This window comes from Rutidosis leptorrhynchoides, chromosome 1 (assembly GCF_046630445.1).
Source record: "Rutidosis leptorrhynchoides isolate AG116_Rl617_1_P2 chromosome 1, CSIRO_AGI_Rlap_v1, whole genome shotgun sequence".
Taxonomy (NCBI): Eukaryota; Viridiplantae; Streptophyta; class Magnoliopsida; order Asterales; family Asteraceae; genus Rutidosis; species Rutidosis leptorrhynchoides.
Window position 1 is genome coordinate 218,184,893 of NC_092333.1, and position 23,522 is coordinate 218,208,414.

The following is a 23,522-nucleotide window of genomic DNA, read 5'->3' on the forward strand; positions in this document are numbered from 1 at the left end:
AATTTGTTTATTCTTTCTATAGTATTAAAAGAATTTGCTAATCAATCATGTAAAATATATAACATTTTCATTCCTTCTACACTCGTTTTCGCATCTCTCTGATCTTCGTTCCTTTGCCGATGTGTTTCTCATTGTGTCGTTCCGCCTTCGCTACCTTCTTCTCGGGCCTCTAATCTAGGTGCTTCTGTTCTTCTCTGTTGGTAGATGTTTGTGGGTTTCATGGATGTATTTTCGGCATCCATTTGTTTGTGTCCACCTTTCGACTACATTTGTCAATTACAGGTCGGGTATACCCATTGTGCATTTACTTAGTGTGCTCCTAATTGTGACATACTTTTTTTTGGGACTAGCTGCCACATGAGCACTTTTTTATTCTAGGACTAACCCAAGATTAAACACTACCAACAATGACATACCCCTTCAAATAATTTGAGACTTACTATATTAATTAATAAATTAAATTAAATGTACAAGTAAAGAAGCCAAAAGTACCACACATTTTACCATACTCCTCCGTCCACAAATATGATTGAAATGGACATGGAAAAGGGTGGAAGGTTGGTCTAATTGCTGCCAATGGAGTCCTCGAGGACTAAGAGGAGGACGAGAGGGAAGGAGGCACTGTTGGGAGCACTCTTATCATGTTAGATGAGCCTATAGTTGGGGCTTGTGTTTTACGTATAGTTTTAGTGATTCCTTGTCCGTGTTTTGATTGTGGTTCGTGGTCGTTTGTTGTCGTTTTTGGTTTCAATTGTATCTTGGTTGATTTAGGGAATTCGATGAGGATAGATCAACGATTTTAGTATGCCTGGAAAACGGGTCAGGTTGGGTCGGTTTGGGTAACTGGTCAAAATGGTTTTGGGTTGAAATGGGTCATAGGTCAAATTGGGTCGGGTTGGGTCTGTTTGGGTAACGGGTCGAAACGGGTCACAGGTCAGTTGAGTCAAATGGGTTACATTGCTTTTTTTACATTTATGACATTATTTTAGTTATTATTTATTATATATGCATAAGAACTATTAATATAGATAATAAATGATATAACTATGAAAGCTTTCATAAATTTTTGACGGATGAAACTTTTTGTGCTCGACCCATTTGACTCATTCACAAAATCCATTAGACCCATTTCTATTTATTGATCTTTGAGTATTGATACCCATTAGACCCGCTCGTTCATTTTTTTTTATAGGACTCACTAGGTTGGAGAGAAACTCATTTGGATCTTTTTTTTTAAGTTTTGATTTACATTGTTAGGCTTAATTTTTCTCAAGACCCAATTGACCTGAAAGCTTGACCCATTTGACCCGAATTTGAGTGTATGGGTCACAATTGCCAGGTCTAGATTTTAGGTTGTGTTAGGAAATAGGTGAGTTTCAAGTGTTGGTATTTAATAGGTTTCGCATCGCTCAGTTTTAATGCTCCTCACTGGTTAGTTTGATGTTTATGGTGTATTTGGTCAATGCAAATTGGTATGTAAATTGAGTTTAGTTCAATAGAATACTCGAATAGATTCATAAGATATTGTGAATCAGACGCTTTATGTCTGAATCGATTGTAATACACATCTTGTGTATCAAACGCAGGTAAGTGTAACTCGATTGTAGTACAAATATTTGAATCACACATACAGAGTATATTTTTCTATCATCCGCATCCCTACTCTAGCAGCCACCCATCATACTTTAACTTACACCAGGAGGACTGAAGCTAATGGATGTTGTTGAGTGCTATAACTTCACAACCAAAAAGTTCGGCGACGAACTATCGTTTAATCATTATATTTCATTAACAACTTATAACCAAAAACAATAGACAAATAAGTAGCTTTACGATTTTCATTTAACATGGCTACATACAGATTTATTATAATTTTTATAATACAATTTATAATACAATGGCAAACTCAATATACATAATCTGAACAAATTTATATATCTCATGTCTGTAATTTCATATAGTAAAAAATAAAAAAACAAAATTCACAAATTCACAAAATAAACGAAAGTAACTATAAATCTATTAACTAACACATAGGCAGACCCCAGCTTCACAACCTACAAACATTCCAAGGGTGCACCTTTTTATTTCTGTAGATATACAAGCCAGATTCACATTGTGTAATTTGCCTTCAAAGTTAACTCGAAGCGGTTGCTTTCTTGGTTGATGGGTTGAACGCTTTCTGTTCAGCACATGTGAGCACGTCATGGGGCCCAGCTTGTTCTCGGCCGACACCCATCAAATCAAGATAATACAAGTAATGTGTGATGATGGTGTTCATGTCATCGACATCACCCTGACCACATGTACGTTCACCGTATAGAACGTTCATGGTGCAGCCGAATCCTGGTAATCTTTTGGACAAAGTGTCATTTTTGGTGGGCTTGAAGGTCCCGACCATGCAATCATGAGGTGATGGTTGACCCTTTTTTAACGGAGTCATCCATTGAAACATTGCAGCTTGGAAGGCCAAAGTTGCGTTTTGTTCGAGGTATTCGGGGTGGTGTAGAAGATCAACCTTCAAACAGTCACCAAGGTATCCATAGTTGAAATTCCTGAAACAATAATCATCATCCTAATTAAAATCTGTTACCTTGAGTTGAAGTGTTAAGAATCATTAATCTGCAAACGATGTTCCGAATAGCAAAAGTGCTTCATGTTCGCTTCGAGGAAGTTGGTGATCCACATTATGTCGGTAATTTATAACCTTTAAACTTTCACATAAATGGTTAGGATTATTAGACTAGGGTTTAGGTTAGTTGGCGCAACTCCGATTGTGACCATCCCCATGTATGCACCAAGTCATCAAATCTATGTTTTGGTTGGTGTAAAAAAACCTCTCCAACCAAAACATCCTTTTTAGCAAATTTAGGTCCCATAGATATTTTGACATTTTACATCAAATTTGGTGCAACACTAAACATCACACCAAATTTGAAACCCTCATTTTACCTATTACTTTCTTCTATTTTAACCTATCTGTATTTTAATTTACATATATCATATATTGATTGGATCATATAAATTTATATGTTAAATTTTAAAATAAAAATAATTATATGCAAAATATTGTACTAAAAAATACACTAGGTGTAGGCATTGGAGTGAAAACAAATTTGATGTACAAAATATTTTTCTTTTACATCAAAATCGGTGCACCTTTTGATGCATTCATGCTTTTACATCAAACAAAATTTGATGTAGCTTGAACTTGTGGCATACAAGCCTACAATGTTCTTCATGCAGCAAGAAAGCTTGGGCTTAGTTAAGATGCACCCCTAGTCACTAAGTAGTTCAATATGTTACGTAAAACTAAATTAACATATTTCAGGGAATTTAAGTTCCATACCAAAAGACGGGTAAAGCACCACGACCAAAATAGTCAGCTCCAGGTGCACAAGGGTAAGTGTATTTGTAGCTTTCGTCACAGTAATCTTGCATAGGGCTCATTTCTTTGTTGTAACACAATCCCCATGCCGTCGGTCCTCCGGTTGCCACTCCGTATCCACCTAAACCATTTGCAACAACAATGATCAAGTTATGTTAACCTTTGGCAATTTTAAGTGCCATTAATATAACAAAGATGCCATAATCCAATAACATAAGCAATTTGACAATAAAAGTAGCACCATTTTTTTGAATTAATATGAAAAATATAAAAATGCAATCTAGAAGGGTTTTCAATACTTGTTACATACTTCCCCAAGACTCAAAATACAGTAATTAGCAATCAGTGAAGTTAGCTATTTCAATCCATTAACTTGTGAATGAGTCAAGTTGGGCTATATTTTACCTCAAACGCATAAAGAAACTTGTTAAAAAATTAGATAAAAGATGAACAAGTCAAACAGGATGAAAGTTTCCCAAACTCCATTTTTTAAGCATACGACTTCCTAATGTAATAAATATTAATGTTATTAACACGTTAATAATGGGAGAACTTCGCAACTGTTGTCAAAAAATGTGTCAGTGGGCAAGCAGGGCTGGTCCGTTCTAACAGGCCCTTTTTTACCTATATACATTGATGGAATTCCAAATGCATACTCTATAGTATTATTAGTTCAAGATTCAACTACTGCAAAACAAGATTACTCGTTAACAAATAAACTAATCATTAGCACAACTTACACGAAGTTTGACTACCAACATGAGCAAGAAAAGCAGCCATCTCCAACATTTGCGTTGTTTTGTTGCCTGTAGTACCAAACCCGATGGGCTGGTAAACGGTTGAGGCAATAATAAATGACTTAAAATCCCAGAAACCGACAGCATGTGCAACTGGTGTATTTCTTTTCGGGAAAAGATTCTCGAATTGGTAATAATCAAAATATTGAGATATTGTAAGGTTGCAACAATACTCTGACCATCCTTTACATTCCCAACCTTGATCACAAACTTTTTTTCCCTTCACCTTTTTCACCAATATAGGTGATGTGTCGGCATCCACAATCGAAACGATCATAAACATTAAGGTTATCAACAAAAGACACGTATGTTTTTTCTCCATTCTTCTTTGCTATAAAAACCAAACAACAAGTAACAATTTAAGCTCAGTTTATGTAAATTGAAATGCAAAACACACAAGGTTACGAGAATATGAAACATAAAAACCGGAAACGCATTATCATCTCTTGTTTGTTTTTAATGTAAAGTTAACAAAAACATTGAAAGTTGAATTACACTCTGAAAAGTTAAAGAATATAAATCAACCAAATGAACAGATATAAGTAAAACAACAAATACATCAAGGAATTTAGTCTTCTTTTTATGGTTATAATATCAATTGGAAACAAAATTAAATACAAATCATAATCTGAAATGGGCAGATGATACATATTCCGTATTACCCACTGATAAAGCAACATCCTTTTCTTGATTATTTAAGCATTTGGTCAAAAAAATACAATAATCAAACATACCCAAATACTATAAAGAACAGATAACACCTAATACAGTATATACAATATACAATATATCCATTATAATAATATGTTACCTTTTAGGGTTTTACTGAATCCTATTCACAAAGACACATAATTTAGCATGAATTATAAACTAAATACCCAATAACAAATCAAGTTCCTTTTTAAATGATTTCAGCATTTGTTGAATTTTGCTTCGCAAAATATCACGAATCAAACAAACCCATATAATATAAATAATATATTTTTGCCTTGGAAAAAAAAATATAATATAAATAAACAATACGGAGTATAATAGTACAAGTTAACAAAACAAAACATCAACAAATTTGTCGCCTTTTAGGGTTTTACCATAAGAAATTAACAAAACAAATGCTAAAACCAAAATGAATATACACAATTTCAAGAAACTGAAAATGTGCATCAACTTACTGAGATTGGAGACTTGTTCCTTCAACAAGATTTGATATTTTTGATTACTTTGCTTGAAATGCAATTGCTTTTGGTATGAAAAGTATTCCCAGAGCAGATATAGTGAAGCGTTAGATGAAATATTTGTGTCAGGTGGAACAATGAATGTGAGGTTGTAGAAATGGACGGTTGAGATTGAAAGATGGGTTATAGTTGAAATGTATAAATCATTGATAGATGAACAGGCTGGATTTGGAATCAAGTAAACGTAGGAGTATTGTATTGTGAACCTTTGAAACACGACCCACCAACTAAAGATTTAAGTTAACTCGCCACCGACAGACAACTCACTGGTTTGAGTTTGGAGTTGACTCGGAGATTAATTCGGTGAGTTCGAATAGTTTGGGTTGGACTAAAACCGTCGGTTTGTCCTTTATTGTTTGACTAAACTGTCGGTTTGTTTAAACCACGTTTAGATATTTTTTGTAAAATTAACTCGTAGTAGCTTTGTAAATTTTTAACATATCTATATCTATAATCTATATATCTATCTTCTATATATATATATATATATATATATATATATATATATATATATATATATATATATATATATATATATATATATATATATATATATATATATATATATAACATTTGATAAAGCAAATGTCTTATCCTACGTGTCAACAGAAGCTTCATTTGGCCATTTGGTATTGACATGTGTAAGCTTCTTATTGGTCAGTTTTTAATAACTAAAGATTGCCATTTGTTTCATCATTATTGATCCAAATATTAAACTCTCTTCTAAAACTGTTCACCACCGCACCCATCTCTCTTCCCCCTTAATAACGCGCATAAAATACGCTAAACATATCGCGCATAAAATACGCTGACATATCGCGTAAGACTGTTATCGCGTTCAATATAAGGCGCAGTTCGGCCAACGATATCGCGCGATTGAGTGTAGCGCTACCTGAAGATTGCGATAAGTAAAGGCGGGGAATGAATAAGACAAAAGACAGTACAAGACATCAATGACAGAATCTCAGTAATCGTACGAGTGGCAGGACGTAGCAAACCAGCACGATGTGGAGGGGACCACGCGAGTGCACAATCCAATGCGACAGAATAGTACAATTCTGTACCATTCTGTCCCCTCCTCCTTTTCTTGTCGCCCACGTGGCAAAGAAAATGATAGCTACTCTTGCCTATAAATACCCACATCCAGCTTCTCACAAAGGACCAATTCAAGATAGAGGGAGAAAACTCATCTCTCACAACATTCTATCTGCGCAGTCATAATAACGGTTCTCCGGTAACGTTCCTTGAACATCAAATCCTAACACAGTCCAACGAGCCATCGTCTCCGGTTAACCCGAATGATGTTGGGTTACGTTTAACCACCCTTTCTGAGATCATCATCTCGTATGAGGGTTATTCACGGTACTCTGGACCGGAGAATTAAACTCAAGAAACCCTTAAATCTCCCTTTATTGTTGATCTTGCATGAACCGAACCCCTTGGACCATTTTATGCTTGGTCAAATGGCGCCATCCCTGGGACAAGAAAGTTAAAAGGTTTAAATATATCTTTTTCCTCTATTGTTCTTAACGTTTTCTCAATTTTTCTTCTCAGCTCTCGCTGCTATCCATAGTTTAGCTCACAGAAGAAAGGCATATGCAAGTATGACCACTCTATCTTCGCGCAGAGATGGAAAGCGCAAAGCTGACCAAATAGGTGGAGAGATTACAGGAATCTCTTTTCCTGTTATCCGGTTTCATAACAGCTCGTGCGCACCTATTGTGGTTCAGGGCTACTTGCCTGAATCCGGATACAGGATAAGGCGTTTACATATGGACACCGGTAGCACCGTGGACATAATGTACGGACAATGTTTCAAGCAATTTCCAGAGTCCGTAAAGTAAGGCATCCGGCCTTCAACTATGGCGCTCTCTGGATTCTCAGGGGAGTCGGCATGGCCTATAGGCTCCCTGGATCTGAAACTAGAATTGAGGGATGACAATGATAAATCTAAGACGTGCACTGAAGATGTTGAGTTTTGAATAATGCGCGCGCGCTCCAGGTATAACGCCATACTACGCAGAATATCCCTTTAAAGATTTGGAGCAATACTGTGATGCCCCGTCCAAAACCTCTATGGTACGGATCATCAACGACAGGTCCATTACACGGTATAACACTATATGCTATTTTAAAACAAGGTTTTGCATTCATAAAAAGATAACGTTTTTCCAACGACAAATGTTTTATAAAAGTAACGTGCTTCTACGGATAGAAAGCATTAACAAAAGTACGTGACACTTAGGTCATTACAAAACCATGGTTCGAATATAACATAAGTAGTGAATGCAAAATAAAAATTCCATGACTATGAGACATCTCTAACAATGCAGAGTACATCGGAAGTCTAACACATCAAGTCTATTACAGCGGAAGCAATTTCATCTAAGCACCTGAGAAATAACATGCTTTAAAAAGTCAACACGAATGTTGATGAGCTATAGTTTTATTGTAAACAATAATGCAATGTAGACCACGAGATTTTGTATTCAAAACGGTATGAAAAGTATATGCTTAACCGTGGGCGCTTGGTAACCAACTTAACAAAGAAATATAATATATCACCTCCTAAAAGTACACTTGGCGAGTGCGTTAAAATAGACGAAGTATTAAACACCCGTTGAATGCTAGCGCGACTAGCCCGATTGGGGATGTCAAACCCTATGGATCCATATCTAAGATTTGCGTCTACCGGTTCATAAACCAATAGTTAAACGTTACCGAGCTAAGGGGAAAATTTGTGACGTTATGTCACCCACACATATATAAAGTTAAAGTACTCGTGTCTAGTATGTAAAACATAAAAAGCGCATGTATTCTCAGTCCCAAACATAGTTAAAGTAAAAAGGGAGCTATAACTCACAGTGGATGTACGGTAAAGTCGATACGAAAATGTAAGCAAGTAGTAAGTCGGTCCAAACAAGTAAGTTGGTAGATCCAAAAGGCCCTCAACCTAAGTCAATGGTTGCTAAGTCAGTAAGTTGTCCCAAGAAGTTTTATAGTAAGTAAGTTAAGTCTTAAGTATCATCATTATCATCATATGTATAAGATAAAGTAAGTTTTCAACAAGAATAGAGGTCGAAACGAAGAGCTGAATTCGAACAGCCGCTACGACCTCTACGCAAACTAAAATGACGCGCGGCCAGTGGTTAAGGCTCCGTTTGTGAGTCCTCTTGCCGCTATCTAAAAATCAGACCTCAACTCAATGTCGTTTGATCGTGGCGTTGGTCAAACCGTGAGTGGGTCAGAATTTTCAACACGTCGTAAGAAAAACATAGTGATTCGTCGGAGGCGTAATTCACAAACCGTGCAACGGATTCTGATGAGGCCTATATGAAAAATCATCTACACAACCTGAGGAATCCAAATCATAAACTTCTTGAACCTCCAGGTGTGCTGTTATGATCAGAATGGGCTGATCGAGTTGTTAGGAACGTTTAGACACTTTTCGACTCAAGTAAGGTGCACTTTTATTGCATGTAAGCAATATAGCTTCACCCTTTTTGGTGTCTAATATAAAGACCCATCCTAATCCACCTGGATGAAGTCTTCAATAGATGGTCCCATTGCGAGGTTCTGACCTCTATATGCCATGAACGACTCCATGTAATATCTTTAAAATGAGAAAATGCACAGCGGAAGATTTCTTTCATAACTGAGAATAAACATGCTTTAAAGTGTCAACCAAAAGGTTGGTGAGTTCATAGGTTTATCGTAATCAATCATTTCCATAATTTTTAATTGACCACAAGATTTCATTTTTCATAAATAACATTACACTCGCAAGTGTATAAAAATCATTCGTATGATGAACACCTGGTAACCGACATTAACATAATGCATATAGAATATCCCCCGCATACTCGCAAGTATGCCATATACCGGCAATCGCAATCACCGTTTAAATCGAAGTAATAAAGCAGTTCAAATCCTCTGACTGGGGCTGGTCAGTGCCCGTAGATCTACCTTTAGGATTCGCGTCAATTAGGGGCCATTTCCCTAATTCTTAGGTTACCAAGTTAAGGGAAAATATTCGGTATAGTAATCCAACCATAGAATGTAGTTTTAAGTACTTGTGTCTATTTCGTCAATCATTTATAAAAGCAGCGCATGTATTCTCAATTCTAAAAATATATATTGCAAAAGCATTTAAAAAGGGAGCAAATGAAACTCACGATACGATATTTTGTAGTAAAAATATGCATATGACGGAACTGAACAATGCAGGGTTGACCTCAGATTCACGAACCTATAACATTTACATATATATTAACATACATATTTGTAATCGAACAAATTCATATATTATATCTTAAATTATATATTTTATATATTTAATTTGTGTATATATTTTGTGTATCACTTAATTTTTTTTATATAAAAGTAACATTTTGTTTAAGAATATAAAAGTATGTAATATTAGTATAGATATGTAATAAATATTTATATAAATAATATTTGTTGTAATAATAATAATAATGATAGTAATAATAATAATGATTTTAATAAGTACGATAGTTTTAATAAAAATGATAATTTAAAAAAAAATGATACTTTTAATATTAATGATAATGATGTTAAAAATAATAATAATGTTAATAAAAATGAAAATACTTATAATACTAATAATAATGATAATAATAGTAATAATTCTTATAATAATACTAATTATAATGATAATAAAAAATGTTAATACTTAAAATAATATTAATAACCCTAATAATAATAATAATAATAATAATAGCAATAATAATAATAATAATAATAATAATAATAATAATAATAATAATAATAATAATAATAATAATAATAATATTTCATTTAAATCATAACTTAATTATAATTATAATCGTTTTCATATTTGTATCCATACTTGAAACTATATCTATAATTATATTGTTAATATTATTTAGCTCTTGATCAAAATCATAATCTCATTAAATATTTAAAGACAATATCAAACGTAATGGATTAAGGGATATACCCTCGGTGTAAATTGAACGAGAGATGAGCACTGGTTGCACTTGCGCCCGATACAAATTGAACAACACTTAATAAGTACAGAGTGAATGGGTTTCTTGGGCCATAGGAGTATTTTAGCAGTCCATTAGGAGTAACCATTTGTTGGGCCTTATAAGAATTTAAGCCTATAAAAAAAAACTCGATGGCCTGTATCATATACATCCAGTCCTTCTGGTTACCCTGGATCGTTTCATTCCTCATGTTAGTCATTACCCCATTTTGTTTCAAGACCAAATTCCACAAAATCAAGTCACCAGATCGATGAGCTTGTTTCCTATATCCACGCTTAAGGAGGTTTATGAAGGAAATCAAGGTTAGGAACAATAACAAACTCTAATTTTGTTAATAATAGTGGCGATGGTGATGATGAACATCAATTCAGAAACTGAAGTCTAATTCGGTTCAGGTATGGATTCTTTCATGAAAAGTGTTTAGAATCTCCCATAGCATGCTCGTAAATAATCATTTGTTTCAGAAACACCTTATAGTTCATGAATTGAAAGGTTGACCGAAATCTTTATATGTTGACTTTGAGATCTGGATTTTAGAAGTGTAAATTAATTGAGGTTAATACCTCACGAAGCACTAATAAGCATCCAGGAATCGAAATAAGTCATTAATTTAATTTGATATTTAATCATTTGACTTTTAGGGTTTGAATTCGAATAGAAACAGGTGCACTAGCAGCTGCAGTTGCAGCAGTAGTGGTTGATGATGGTTTTGGTGGAGAAGAAGGGTGGCAGCAACAGTAAAAGGGACAGAAGCATAGTGGTAACAGCGGTGATAATTAGGTGGTGGTTCGTGTTTTGAAACAGAAACAGAAACAGTATAGTTACAGTAATAGTTTAAGTTTACTTGTGAGGTTTTGACGACAGGAAACATGATTAAGCAGGTGTAGGAGGTGGTTGTTGATGGTGTCACGGTGGTAGCAGTAATGGTGGTTGTTGAAGTAAACAGAAAACCAGAGATAGGACTGCAGCAGCAGTGGTTTTCGAACAACAAATTGGTACAGTGGCAGTTGCAGTGTCGAAGAAAAGCAAAAGAAGAATCAAAAAGCCGACGGGTTAGTGGTGATCAAAATAGAAAACACAGTAGGTATAACAATAGCGAGTAGTATAAATGGATTCAAACAGTAACATGGTTAGTGGTTGGGTTTTATTGCAGGTATAGTAGTAGTAACAACAGAAACAAATTGGTGGGTTTATAGTGATAGTTGTCAACGATAGAAATGGTTATGGTGGTGATGATTGACTAAGAGTTGATGGTGGGAGTGTGTCCATGATGGTTTTGTGTGGTTCTCGGTGACAGAAAATAAAAACATGGAAGCGATATTAAATGGGTTTGGGGAAATGATGTCACGATGGGGGTGGTGATTGAACAAGAATGTCGTGGAGATGGTCCGATGAAGGTGTCGACTTGTGGTTTGTAGGTTGGTTGGGTGTTGATTGCATCAAATGGGTTTTCCTTCTTCTTTATCTGTAACCAATATGTGTATATATAATAAATGCTTATAGATATTTATTTAACTTTCAAGCTAGTGTACAAACAAGAGGGTTGGAAGTGGAGCAGGGTATCGTGCAAAAAGAAAGAAAGGAGGAAGAGAAAAGGAAAACTAGGATGGTGATGGAGTTTGTTTTCATTCCATATAAAATGATTCAGTGAGTTTAATATATATTGATATAGAATAGATAGGATAGATATTGATAGATAATGATTGCTAACAGAAAGTAGGCTAATAAATAACATGTATCATTATTTAAAGAATATGAGATTGTGTTTGGATTGGTGATCTGTGACGACCCAGAAATTTTCGACCAAATTTAAACTTAATCTTTATATGGTTTCGACATGATAAGCAAAGTCTATTTAATTAAATCTCAAAAATTTTGAACTGTTTCATATATTCACTTGACCTTCGACTGCTCTCGACAATTCACGAACAATTAATTGTAAATTGATATGTGTGTATGTATATATAAATAATAATTCAAAATATAATTTGAAGTATTATATGTTGTTGTTATTAAAAAAAAATAATAAAATAAAAATAGGATATTATAATATTTATTATTTAAAATATATCTCTATATATAAATAAAGTATATTAAAAATAAATATTAAATGATTGTAATACTCGTTTGATGTTTCGATTGATATTAAGCAAGTTAAAAATTCAAACTTATATGATTTTAAAATAAACGGTGATTTGAAAATGAGTTCTATAAACTTTAGACTTACTAAAAATGTATTTAGGACCTAGTTATTAAATTTTAAAACTTTTTATATTTTACTTGGGGTTGGGGTGAATAATTAATGTAATATTTATTTAATAGTTAATGATCGAATTTTATACCATAATGACCAAAATAAATAAATATAGTTAATTTAAAAATATGGAATTTTTCTGAACACTTTTATTCGCCACTGAGTGAACAACGGAGTACGATATAATAACCCGTGTATATTGTCGGTAGAGTAATGACAGTATGGCTGCTAATCTATATTAAATTACCACGTTATATATATATATATATATATATATATATATATATATATATATATATATATATATATATATATATATATATATATAATATTATATTATGTTATTAATTGTTATATATATCATACATACATATATGAATTGAACACCCATATCACCACTGCATCTTCCTCAATTACCACCAACCGCCACTCCCACCACATTACTCACCGTGAACCTCAACCCACCATCACCTTATCATCCTATGCACACCATCATCAACAAACTCATACGATAAGGTACGATTACTGTACTGCTACTGCTTCTGTCTGTCTCGATAGAACCACAAAGGAAAATTTGACCACACCACGATCATCAAAAGCTATTGTATGTGTCTCTAGTTTTCAAATCTTGAAAACCACCTTGAACCCACTAAACCTATCACCATCCTCACGACCTCACCTCTCAACCTTCCATCACCACTACCACACCTTCGCTACTTCTGCTACCCACTGTATCCCTATTCTGATCGAGAACAAGTGAAATGTCCCGTTCTTATTGATTAAAAACGTTCCATATTAATTGATTTCGTTGCGAGGTTTTGACTTCTATATGAGACGTTTTTCAAAGACTGCATTCATTTTTAAAACAAACCATAACCTTTATTTCATAAATAAAGGTTTAAAAAGCTTTACGTAGATTATCAAATAATGATAATCTAAAATATCCTGTTTACACACGACCATTACATAATGATTTACAATACAAATATGTTACATCGAAATCAGTTTCTTGAATGCAGTTTTTACACAATATCATACAAAAATGGACTCCAAATCTTGTCCTTATTTTAGTATGCAATAGCGGAAGCTCTTAATATTCACCTGAGAATAAACATGCTTTAAACGTCAACAAAAATGTTGGTGAGTTATAGGTTTAACCTATATATATCAAATTGTAACAATAGACCACAAGATTTCATATTTCAATACACATCCCATACATAGAGATAAAAATCATTCATATGGTGAACACCTGGTAACCGACAATAACAAGATGCATATATAAGAATATCCCCATCATTCCAGGACACCCTTCGGATATGATATAAATTTCGAAGTACTAAAGCATCCGGTACTTTGGATGGGGTTTGTTAGGCCCAATAGATCTATCTTTAGGATTCGCGTCAATTAGGGTGTCTGTTCCCTAATTCTTAGATTACCAGACTTAATAAAAAGGGGCATATTCGATTTCGATAATTCAACCATAGAATGTAGTTTCACGTACTTGTGTCTATTTTGTAAATCATTTATAAAACCTGCATGTATTCTCATCCCAAAAATATTAGATTTTAAAAGTGGGACTATAACTCACTTTCACAGATTTTTACTTCGTCGGGAAGTAAGACTTGGCCACTGTTGATTCACGAACCTATAACAATATATACATATATATTAAAGTATGTTCAAAATATATTTACAACACTTTTAATATATTTTGATGTTTTAAGTTTATTAAGTCAGCTGTCCTCGTTAGTAACCTATAACTAGTTGTCCACAGTTAGATGTACAGAAATAAATCGATAAATATTATCTTGAATCAATCCACGACCCAGTGTATACGTATCTCAGTATTGATCACAACTCAAACTATATATATTTTGGAATCAACCTCAACCCTGTATAGCTAACTCCAACATTCACATATAGAGTGTCTATGGTTGTTCCGAAATATATATAGATGTGTCGACATGATAGGTCGAAACATTGTATACGTGTCTATGGTATCTCAAGATTACATAATATACAATACAAGTTGATTAAGTTATGGTTGGAATAGATTTGTTACCAATTTTCACGTAGCTAAAATGAGAAAAATTATCCAATCTTGTTTTACCCATAACTTCTTCATTTTAAATCCGTTTTGAGTGAATCAAATTGCTATGATTTCATATTGAACTCTATTTTATGAATCTAAACAGAAAAAGTATAGGTTTATAGTCAGAAAAATAAGTTACAAGTCGTTTTTGTAAAGGTAGTCATTTCAGTCGAAAGAACGACGTCTAGATGACCATTTTAGAAAACATACTTCCACTTTGAGTTTAACCATAATTTTTGGATATAGTTTCATGTTCATAATAAAAATAATTTTCTCAGAATAACAACTTTTAAATCAAAGTTTATCATAGTTTTTAATTAACTAACCCAAAACAGCCCGCGGTGTTACTACGACGGCGTAAATCCGGTTTTACGGTGTTTTTCGTGTTTCCAGGTTTTAAATCATTAAGTTAGCATATCATATAGATATAGAACATGTGTTTAGTTGATTTTAAAAGTCAAGTTAGAAGGATTAACTTTTGTTTGCGAACAAGTTTAGAATTAACTAAACTATGTTCTAGTGATTACAAGTTTAAACCTTCGAATAAGATAGCTTTATATGTATGAATCGAATGATGTTATGAACATCATTACTACCTTAATTTCCTTGGATAAACCTACTGGAAAAGAGAAAAATGGATCTAGCTTCAATGGATCCTTGGATGGCTCGAAGTTCTTGAAGCAGAATCATGACACGAAAACAAGTTCAAGTAAGATCATCACTTGAAATAAGATTGTTATAGTTATAGAAATTGAACCAAAGTTTGAATATGATTATTACCTTGTATTAGAATGATAACCTACTGTAAGAAACAAAGATATCTTGAGGTTGGATGATCACCTTACAAGATTGGAAGTGAGCTAGCAAACTTGAAAGTATTCTTGATTTTATGAAACTAGAACTTTTGGAATTTATGAAGAACACTTAGAAATTGAAGATAGAACTTGAGAGAGATCAATTAGATGAAGAAAATTGAAGAATGAAAGTGTTTGTAGGTGTTTTTGGTCGTTGGTGTATGGATTAGATATAAAGGATATGTAATTTTGTTTTCATGTAAATAAGTCATGAATGATTACTCATATTTTTGTAATTTTATGAGATATTTCATGCTAGTTGCCAAATGATGGTTCCCACATGTGTTAGGTGACTCACATGGGCTGCTAAGAGCTGATCATTGGAGTGTATATACCAATAGTACATACATCTAAAAGCTGTGTATTGTACGAGTACGAATACGGGTGCATACGAGTAGAATTGTTGATGAAACTGAACGAGGATGTAATTGTAAGAATTTTTGTTAAGTAGAAGTATTTTGATAAGTGTATTGAAGTCTTTCAAAAGTGTATAAATACATATTAAAACACTACATGTATATACATTTTAACTGAGTCGTTAAGTCATCGTTAGTCGTTACATGTAAGTGTTGTTTTGAAACCTTTAGGTTAACGATCTTGTTAAATGTTGTTAACCCAATGTTTATAATATCAAATGAGATTTTAAATTATTATATTATCATGATATTATCATGTATGAATATCTCTTAATATGATATATATACATTAAATGTCTTTATAACGATAATCGTTACATATATGTCTCGTTTAAAAATCATTAAGTTAGTAGTCTTGTTTTTACATATGTAGTTCATTGTTAATATACTTTATGATATGTTTTCTTATCATAGTATCATGTTAACTATATATATATATCCATATATATGTCATCATATAGTTTTTACAAGTTTTAACGTTCGTGAATCACCGATCAACTTGGGTGGTCAATTGTCTATATGAAACATATTTCAATTAATCAAGTCTTAACAAGTTTGATTGCTTAACATGTTGGAAACATTTAATCATGTAAATATCAATCTCAATTAATATATATAAACATGGAAAAGTTCGGGTCACTACAGTACCTACCCGTTAAATAAATTTCGTCCCGAAATTTTAAGCTGTTGAAGGTGTTGACGAATCTTCTGGAAATAGATGCGGGTATTTCTTCTTCATCTGATCTTCACGCTCCCAGGTGAACTCGGGTCCTCTACGAGCATTCCATCGAACCTTAACAATTGGTATCTTGTTTTTCTTAAGTCTTTTAACCTCACGATCCATTATTTCGACGGGTTCTTCGATGAATTGAAGCTTTTCGTTGATTTGGATTTCATCTAACGGAATAGTGAGATATTCTTTAGCAAAACATTTCTTTAAATTCGAGACGTGGAAAGTGTTATGTACAGCCGCGAGTTGTTGAGGTAACTCTAGTCGGTAAGCTACTGGTCCGACACGATCAATAATCTTGAATGGTCCAATATACCTTGGATTTAATTTCCCTCGTTTACCAAATCGAACAACGCCTTTCCAAGGTGCAACTTTAAGCATGACCATCTCTCCAATTTCAAATTCTATATCTTTTCTTTTAATGTCAGCGTAGCTCTTTTGTCGACTTTGGGCGGTTTTCAACCGTTGTTGAATTTGGATGATCTTCTCCGTAGTTTCTTGTATAATCTCCGGACCCGTAATCTGTCTATCCCCCACTTCACTCCAACAAATCGGAGACCTGCACTTTCTACCATAAAGTGCTTCAAACGGCGCCATCTCAATGCTTGAATGGTAGCTGTTGTTGTAGGAAAATTCTGCTAATGGTAGATGTCGATCCCAACTGTTTCCGAAATCAATAACACATGCTCGTAGCATGTCTTCAAGCGTTTGTATCGTCCTTTCGCTCTGCCCATCAGTTTGTGGATGATAGGCAGTACTCATGTCTAGACGAGTTCCTAATGCTTGCTGTAATGTCTGCCAGAATCTTGAAATAAATCTGCCATCCCTATCAGAGATAATAGAGATTGGTATTCCATGTCTGGAGACGACTTCCTTCAAATACAGTCGTGCTAACTTCTCCATCTTGTCATCTTCTCTTATTGGTAGGAAGTGTGCTGATTTGGTGAGACGATCAACTATTACCCAAATAGTATCAAAACCACTTGCAGTCCTTGGCAATTTAGTGATGAAATCCATGGTAATGTTTTCCCATTTCCATTCCGGGATTTCGGGTTGTTGAAGTAGACCTGATGGTTTCTGGTGCTCAGCTTTGACCTTAGAACACGTCAAACATTCTCCTACGTATTTAGCAACATCGGCTTTCATACCCGGCCACCAAAAATGTTTCTTGAGATCCTTGTACATCTTCCCCGTTCCAGGATGTATTGAGTATCTGGTTTTATGAGCTTCTCTAAGTACCATTTCTCTCATATCTCCAAATTTTGGTACCCAAATCCTTTCAGCCCTATACCGGGTTCCGTCTTCCCGAATATTAAGATGCTTCTCCGATCCTTTGGGTATTTCATCCTTTAAATTTCCCTCTTTTAAAACTCCTTGTTGCGCCTCCTTTATTTGAGTAGTAATGTTATTATGAATCATTATATTCATAGATTTTACTCGAATGGGTTCTCTGTCCTTCCTGCTCAAGGCATCGGCTACCACATTTGCCTTCCCCGGGTGGTAACGAATCTCAAAGTCGTAATCATTCAATAATTCAATCCACCTACGCTGCCTCATATTCAGTTGTTTCTGATTAAATATGTGTTGAAGACTTTTGTGGTCGGTATATATAATACTTTTGACCCCATATAAGTAGTGCCTCCAAGTCTTTAATGCAAAAACAACCGCGCCTAATTCCAAATCATGCGTCGTATAATTTTGTTCGTGAATCTTCAATTGTCTAGACGCATAAGCAATCACCTTCGTTCGTTGCATTAATACACAACCGAGACCTTGCTTTGATGCATCACAATAAATCACAAAATCATCATTCCCTTCAGGCAATGACAATATAGGTGCCGTAGTTAGCTTTTTCTTCAATAACTGAAACGCTTTCTCTTGTTCATCATTCCATTCAAATTTCTTCCCTTTATGCGTTAATGCAGTCAAGGGTTTTGCTATTCTGGAAAAGTCTTGGATGAACCTCCTGTAGTAACCAGCTAGTCCTAAAAACTGGCGTATGTGTTTCGGAGTTTTCGGGGTTTCCCACTTTTCAACAGTTTCTATCTTTGCCGGATCCACCTTAATACCTTCTTTGTTCACTATGTGACCGAGGAATTGAACTTCTTCCAACCAAAATGCACACTTTGAAAACTTAGCGTACAATTCTTCCTTCCTCAATACTTCTAACACTTTTCTCAAATGTTCACCGTGTTCTTGGTCATTCTTTGAGTAAATAAGTATGTCATCAATGAAAACAATGACAAACTTGTCAAGGTATGGTCCACACACTCGGTTCATAAGGTCCATGAACACAGCTGGTGCATTAGTTAAACCAAACGGCATGACCATAAACTCGTAATGACCGTAACGTGTTCTGAAAGCAGTCTTTGGAATATCATCTTCTTTCACCCGCATTTGATGATACCCGGAACGTAAGTCAATCTTTGAATAAACAGACGAGCCTTGTAGTTGATCAAATAAGTCGTCGATTCTCGGTAGTGGGTAGCGGTTCTTGATGGTAAGTTTGTTCAACTCTCGGTAGTCGATACACAACCTGAATGTACCATCTTTCTTCTTGACAAACAAAACAGGAGCTCCCCACGGTGATGTGCTTGGTCGAATGAAACCACGCTCTAAAAGTTCTTGTAATTGGCTTTGCAGTTCTTTCATCTCGCTGGGTGCGAGTCTGTAAGGAGCACGAGCTATTGGTGCAGCTCCTGGTACAAGATCTATTTGAAATTCAACGGATCGATGTGGGGGTAATCCGGGTAATTCTTTCGGAAATACATCGGGAAATTCTTTTGCAATGGGAACATCATTGATGCTCTTTTCTTCAGTTTGTACTTTCTCGACGTGTGCTAGAACAGCATAGCAACCTTTTCTTATTAGTTTTTGTGCCTTCAAATTACTAATAAGATGTAGCTTCGTGTTGCCCTTTTCTCCGTACACCATTAAGGGTTTTCCTTTTTCTCGTATAATGCGAATTGCATTTTTGTAACAAACGATCTCCGCTTTCACTTATTTCAACCAGTCCATACCGATTATCACATCAAAACTCCCTAACTCTACTGGTATCAAATCAATCTTAAATGTTTCGCTAACCAGTTTAATTTCTCGATTCCGACATATATTATCTGCTGAAATTAATTTACCATTTGCTAATTCGAGTAAAAATTTACTATCCAAAGGCGTCAATGGACAACTTAATTTAGCACAAAAATCTCTACTCATATAGCTTCTATCCGCACCCGAATCAAATAAAACGTAAGCAGATTTATTGTCAATAAGAAACGTACCCGTAACAAGCTCCGGGTCTTCCTGTGCCTCTACCGCATTAATATTGAAAACTCTTCCACGGCCTTGTCCATTCGTGTTCTCCTGGTTCGGGCAATTTCTAATAATGTGGCCTGGTTTTCCACATTTATAACAAACTACATTGGCATAACTTGCTCCGACACTACTTGCTCCGCCATTACTCGTTCCGACACCATTTGTTCCTTTCGTTCTATTAACCCCTGGTCCGTAGACCTCACACTTCGCCGCGCTATGACCATTTCTTTTACACTTGTTGCAAAATTTGGTGCAGAACCCCGAGTGATTCTTTTCACACCTTTGGCATAGCTGCTTCTGATTGTTGTTGTTGTTGCGGTTATTATTGTTGTTGGGATGATTGTTGTAGTTGCTGTTGTTGTTGTTGTTGTTGTTGTTGGGCCATTTGTTGTAGTTGCGATTGATGTTGCGATTGTTGGGATAATTGTTGCGATTATTGTTGTAATTGCTGTTGTTGTTGTATTGGTTATTCTTATCACCGTTTTCCTCCCACTTTCTTTTGACTTGCTTCACATTGGCCTCTTCAGCAGTCTGTTCTTTAATTCTTTCTTCAATCTGGTTCACTAGTTTGTGAGCCATTCTACATGCCTGTTGTATGGAGGCGGGCTCGTGTGAACTTATATCTTCTTGGATTCTTTCCGGTAATCCTTTCACAAACGCGTCGATCTTCTCTTCCTCACCTTCGAATGCTCCCGGACACAATAGGCACAATTCTGTGAATCGTCTTTCGTACGTGGTAATATCAAATCCTTGGGTTCGTAACCCTCTAAGTTCTGTCTTGAGCTTATTGACCTCAGTTCTGGGACGGTACTTCTCGTTCATCAAGTGCTTGAATGCTGACCACGGTAGTGCGTACGCATCATCTTGTCCCACTTGCTCTAGATAGGTATTCCACCATGTTAACGCAGAACCTGTGAAGGTATGCGTAGCGTACTTCACTTTGTCCTCTTCAGTACACTTACTTATGGCAAACACCGATTCAACCTTCTCGGTCCACCGTTTCAATCCGATCGGTCCTTCGGTTCCATCAAATTCCAAAGGTTTGCAGGCAGTGAATTCTTTGTAGGTGCATCCTACACGATTTCCTGTACTGCTAGATCCAAGGTTATTGTTGGTATGTAGCGCAGCCTGTACTGCGGCTATGTTTGAAGCTAGAAAAGTACGGAATTCCTCTTCATTCATATTCACGGTGTGTCGAGTAGTCGGTGCCATTTCCTTCAAAATAGTTAAATGGAACAAGTTAATCATACAGAATATTAAGAGTAGTTAATAGTATTTCGTAGCATAATATGAACTCATTTATAAAAGCTTTTTCTTCATATTAGCGTTTTATAAGTTTAAATTCGGGTAGTACCTACCCGTTAAGTTCATACTTAGTAGCTAATATACAATTCAACTACTACAATTCTATATGAAAAACTGATTATAATAATATTTCGCGTTCAAACTTTTATACAATATTTTACAAACTTACAATACCGCTTATTTTACATAAAGCATGAAATATAGCACACAATAACTTTGATACAAGATAGTTGTGAAGACAATTCTAGCTAGTACACAAGTCGTTCAGCAAAGGCAATAAATACACGTAATTCATACGTCCAGAAACAAGTCATGCATTCTGGTTTTACTAGGACTACTTCCCATCCTTGGTCTTGTGCAACATAACCGTTATGGCCGTTGATAAGACAGCGTGTTGTAACGTCATCAAAGGGACGAGGGTTACGTAATGTCCAACAGTCCCGTAATAATCTAAAAACCTCATTTCTTACCCCAATTACCGACTCCGTCACTTGTGGAAACGTTTTGTTTAATAGTTGTAGCCCGATGTTCTTGTTCTCACTTTGGTGAGAAGCGAACATTACTAATCCGTAAGCATAACATGCTTCTTTATGTTGCATGTTAGCCGCTTTTTCTAAATCACGAAGTCCAATATTCGGATATATTGAGTCAAAATAATTTCTTAACCCGTTGCGTAAAATAGCATTTGGGTTCCCCGCAATATATGCGTCAAAGTAAACACATCGTAACTTATGGGTTTCCCAATGTGATATCCCCCATCTTTCAAACGAAAGTCTCTTATAAACCAAGACATTCTTGGAACGTTCTTCGAATGTCTTACAAACTGATCTCGCCTTAAATAGTTGTGCCGAAGAATTCTGGCCGACTCTAGACAAGATTTCATCAATCATGTCTCCGGGTAGGTCTCTTAAAATATTGGGTTGTCTATCCATTTTGTGTTTTTAAACTGTAAAATAGACAAGAGTTAGTTTCATAAAAAAATACTTATTAATACAAGCAATTTTTACATATATCATAAAGCATAAGAACACTATATTACATATATTACACCACACGAATACAACTATCTTATTCCGACTCGCTCGTTTCTTCTTCTTCGGTTTTGGTTCGTTTTGCCAAGTTTCTAGGGATATATGATGTTCCCCTAATACGAGCCGTCGTTGTCCACATTGGTTTAGAAAAACCTGGTGGTTTAGAGGTTCCCGGGTCATTGTTACAACTTAAGGACTTCGGGGGTTGACGATACATATAAAGTTCATCGGGGTTGGAATTAGATTTCTCTATTTTTATGCCCTTTCCCTTATTATTTTCTTTTGCCTTTTTAAATTCAGTTGGGGTAATTTCTATAACATCATCGGAATTCTCGTCGGAATCCGATTCATCGGAGAATTGGTAATCCTCCCAATATTTTGCTTCCTTGGCGGAAACACCATTGACCATAATTAACTTTGGTCGGTTGGTTGAGGATTTTCTTTTACTTAACCGTTTTATTATTTCCCCCACCGGTTCTATTTCTTCATCCGGTTCCGATTCTTCTTCCGGTTCCTCTTCGGGAACTTGTGAATCAGTCCACAAATCATTCCAATTTACATTTGACTCTTCATTATTATTAGGTGAGTCAATGGGACTTGTTCTAGAGGTAGACATCTATCACATAATATCAAACACGTTAAGAGATTAATATATCACATAATATTCGTATGTTAAAAATATATAGTTTCCAACAAAAATGTTAAGCAATCATTTTTAAAGAAAACACGGTCGAAGTCCAGACTCACTAATGCATCCTTACAAACTCGATAAGACACACTAATGCAAATTTTCTGGTTCTCTAAGACCAACGCTCGGATACCAACTGAAATGTCCCGTTCTTATTGATTAAAAACGTTCCATATTAATTGATTTCGTTGCGAGGTTTTGACTTCTATATGAGACGTTTTTCAAAGACTGCATTCATTTTTAAAACAAACCATAACCTTTATTTCATAAATAAAGGTTTAAAAAGCTTTACGTAGATTATCAAATAATGATAATCTAAAATATCCTGTTTACACACGACCATTACATAATGATTTACAATACAAATATGTTACATCGAAATCAGTT

General features: G+C 35.0%; 1 protein-coding gene across 1 annotated transcript; it reads right to left on the bottom strand.

Moving 5' to 3' along the window:
- Window positions 1–1,912: 1,912 nt before the first annotated feature.
- On the bottom strand, window positions 1,913–5,512 carry LOC139868281 (chitinase-like protein 1). Its single transcript, XM_071856610.1, has 4 exons — window positions 5,355–5,512; window positions 4,129–4,516; window positions 3,350–3,509; window positions 1,913–2,555 (listed from the first exon to the last, which is right to left on the bottom strand). The coding sequence occupies exons 2-4, from the start codon at window positions 4,505–4,507 to the stop codon at window positions 2,138–2,140; spliced, it is 957 nt and encodes a 318-aa protein (XP_071712711.1). The 5' UTR covers window positions 4,508–4,516; window positions 5,355–5,512; the 3' UTR covers window positions 1,913–2,137.
- Between the last annotated feature and the right edge of the window lie 18,010 nt (window positions 5,513–23,522).

Excerpts from the sequence above, each read along its gene's own strand:
- LOC139868281 (XM_071856610.1), bottom strand. The coding sequence starts at position 4,507 with ATGGAGAAAAAACATACGTGTCTTTTGTTGATAACCTTAATGTTTATG. Across the intron at positions 3,510-4,128 it reads TGTTGGTAGTCAAACTTCGT|GTGGATACGGAGTGGCAACC; the intron begins GTAAGTTGTGCT and ends CAAATGGTTTAG. Across the intron at positions 2,556-3,349 it reads GGTGCTTTACCCGTCTTTTG|GAATTTCAACTATGGATACC; the intron begins GTATGGAACTTA and ends TTATTGTTTCAG.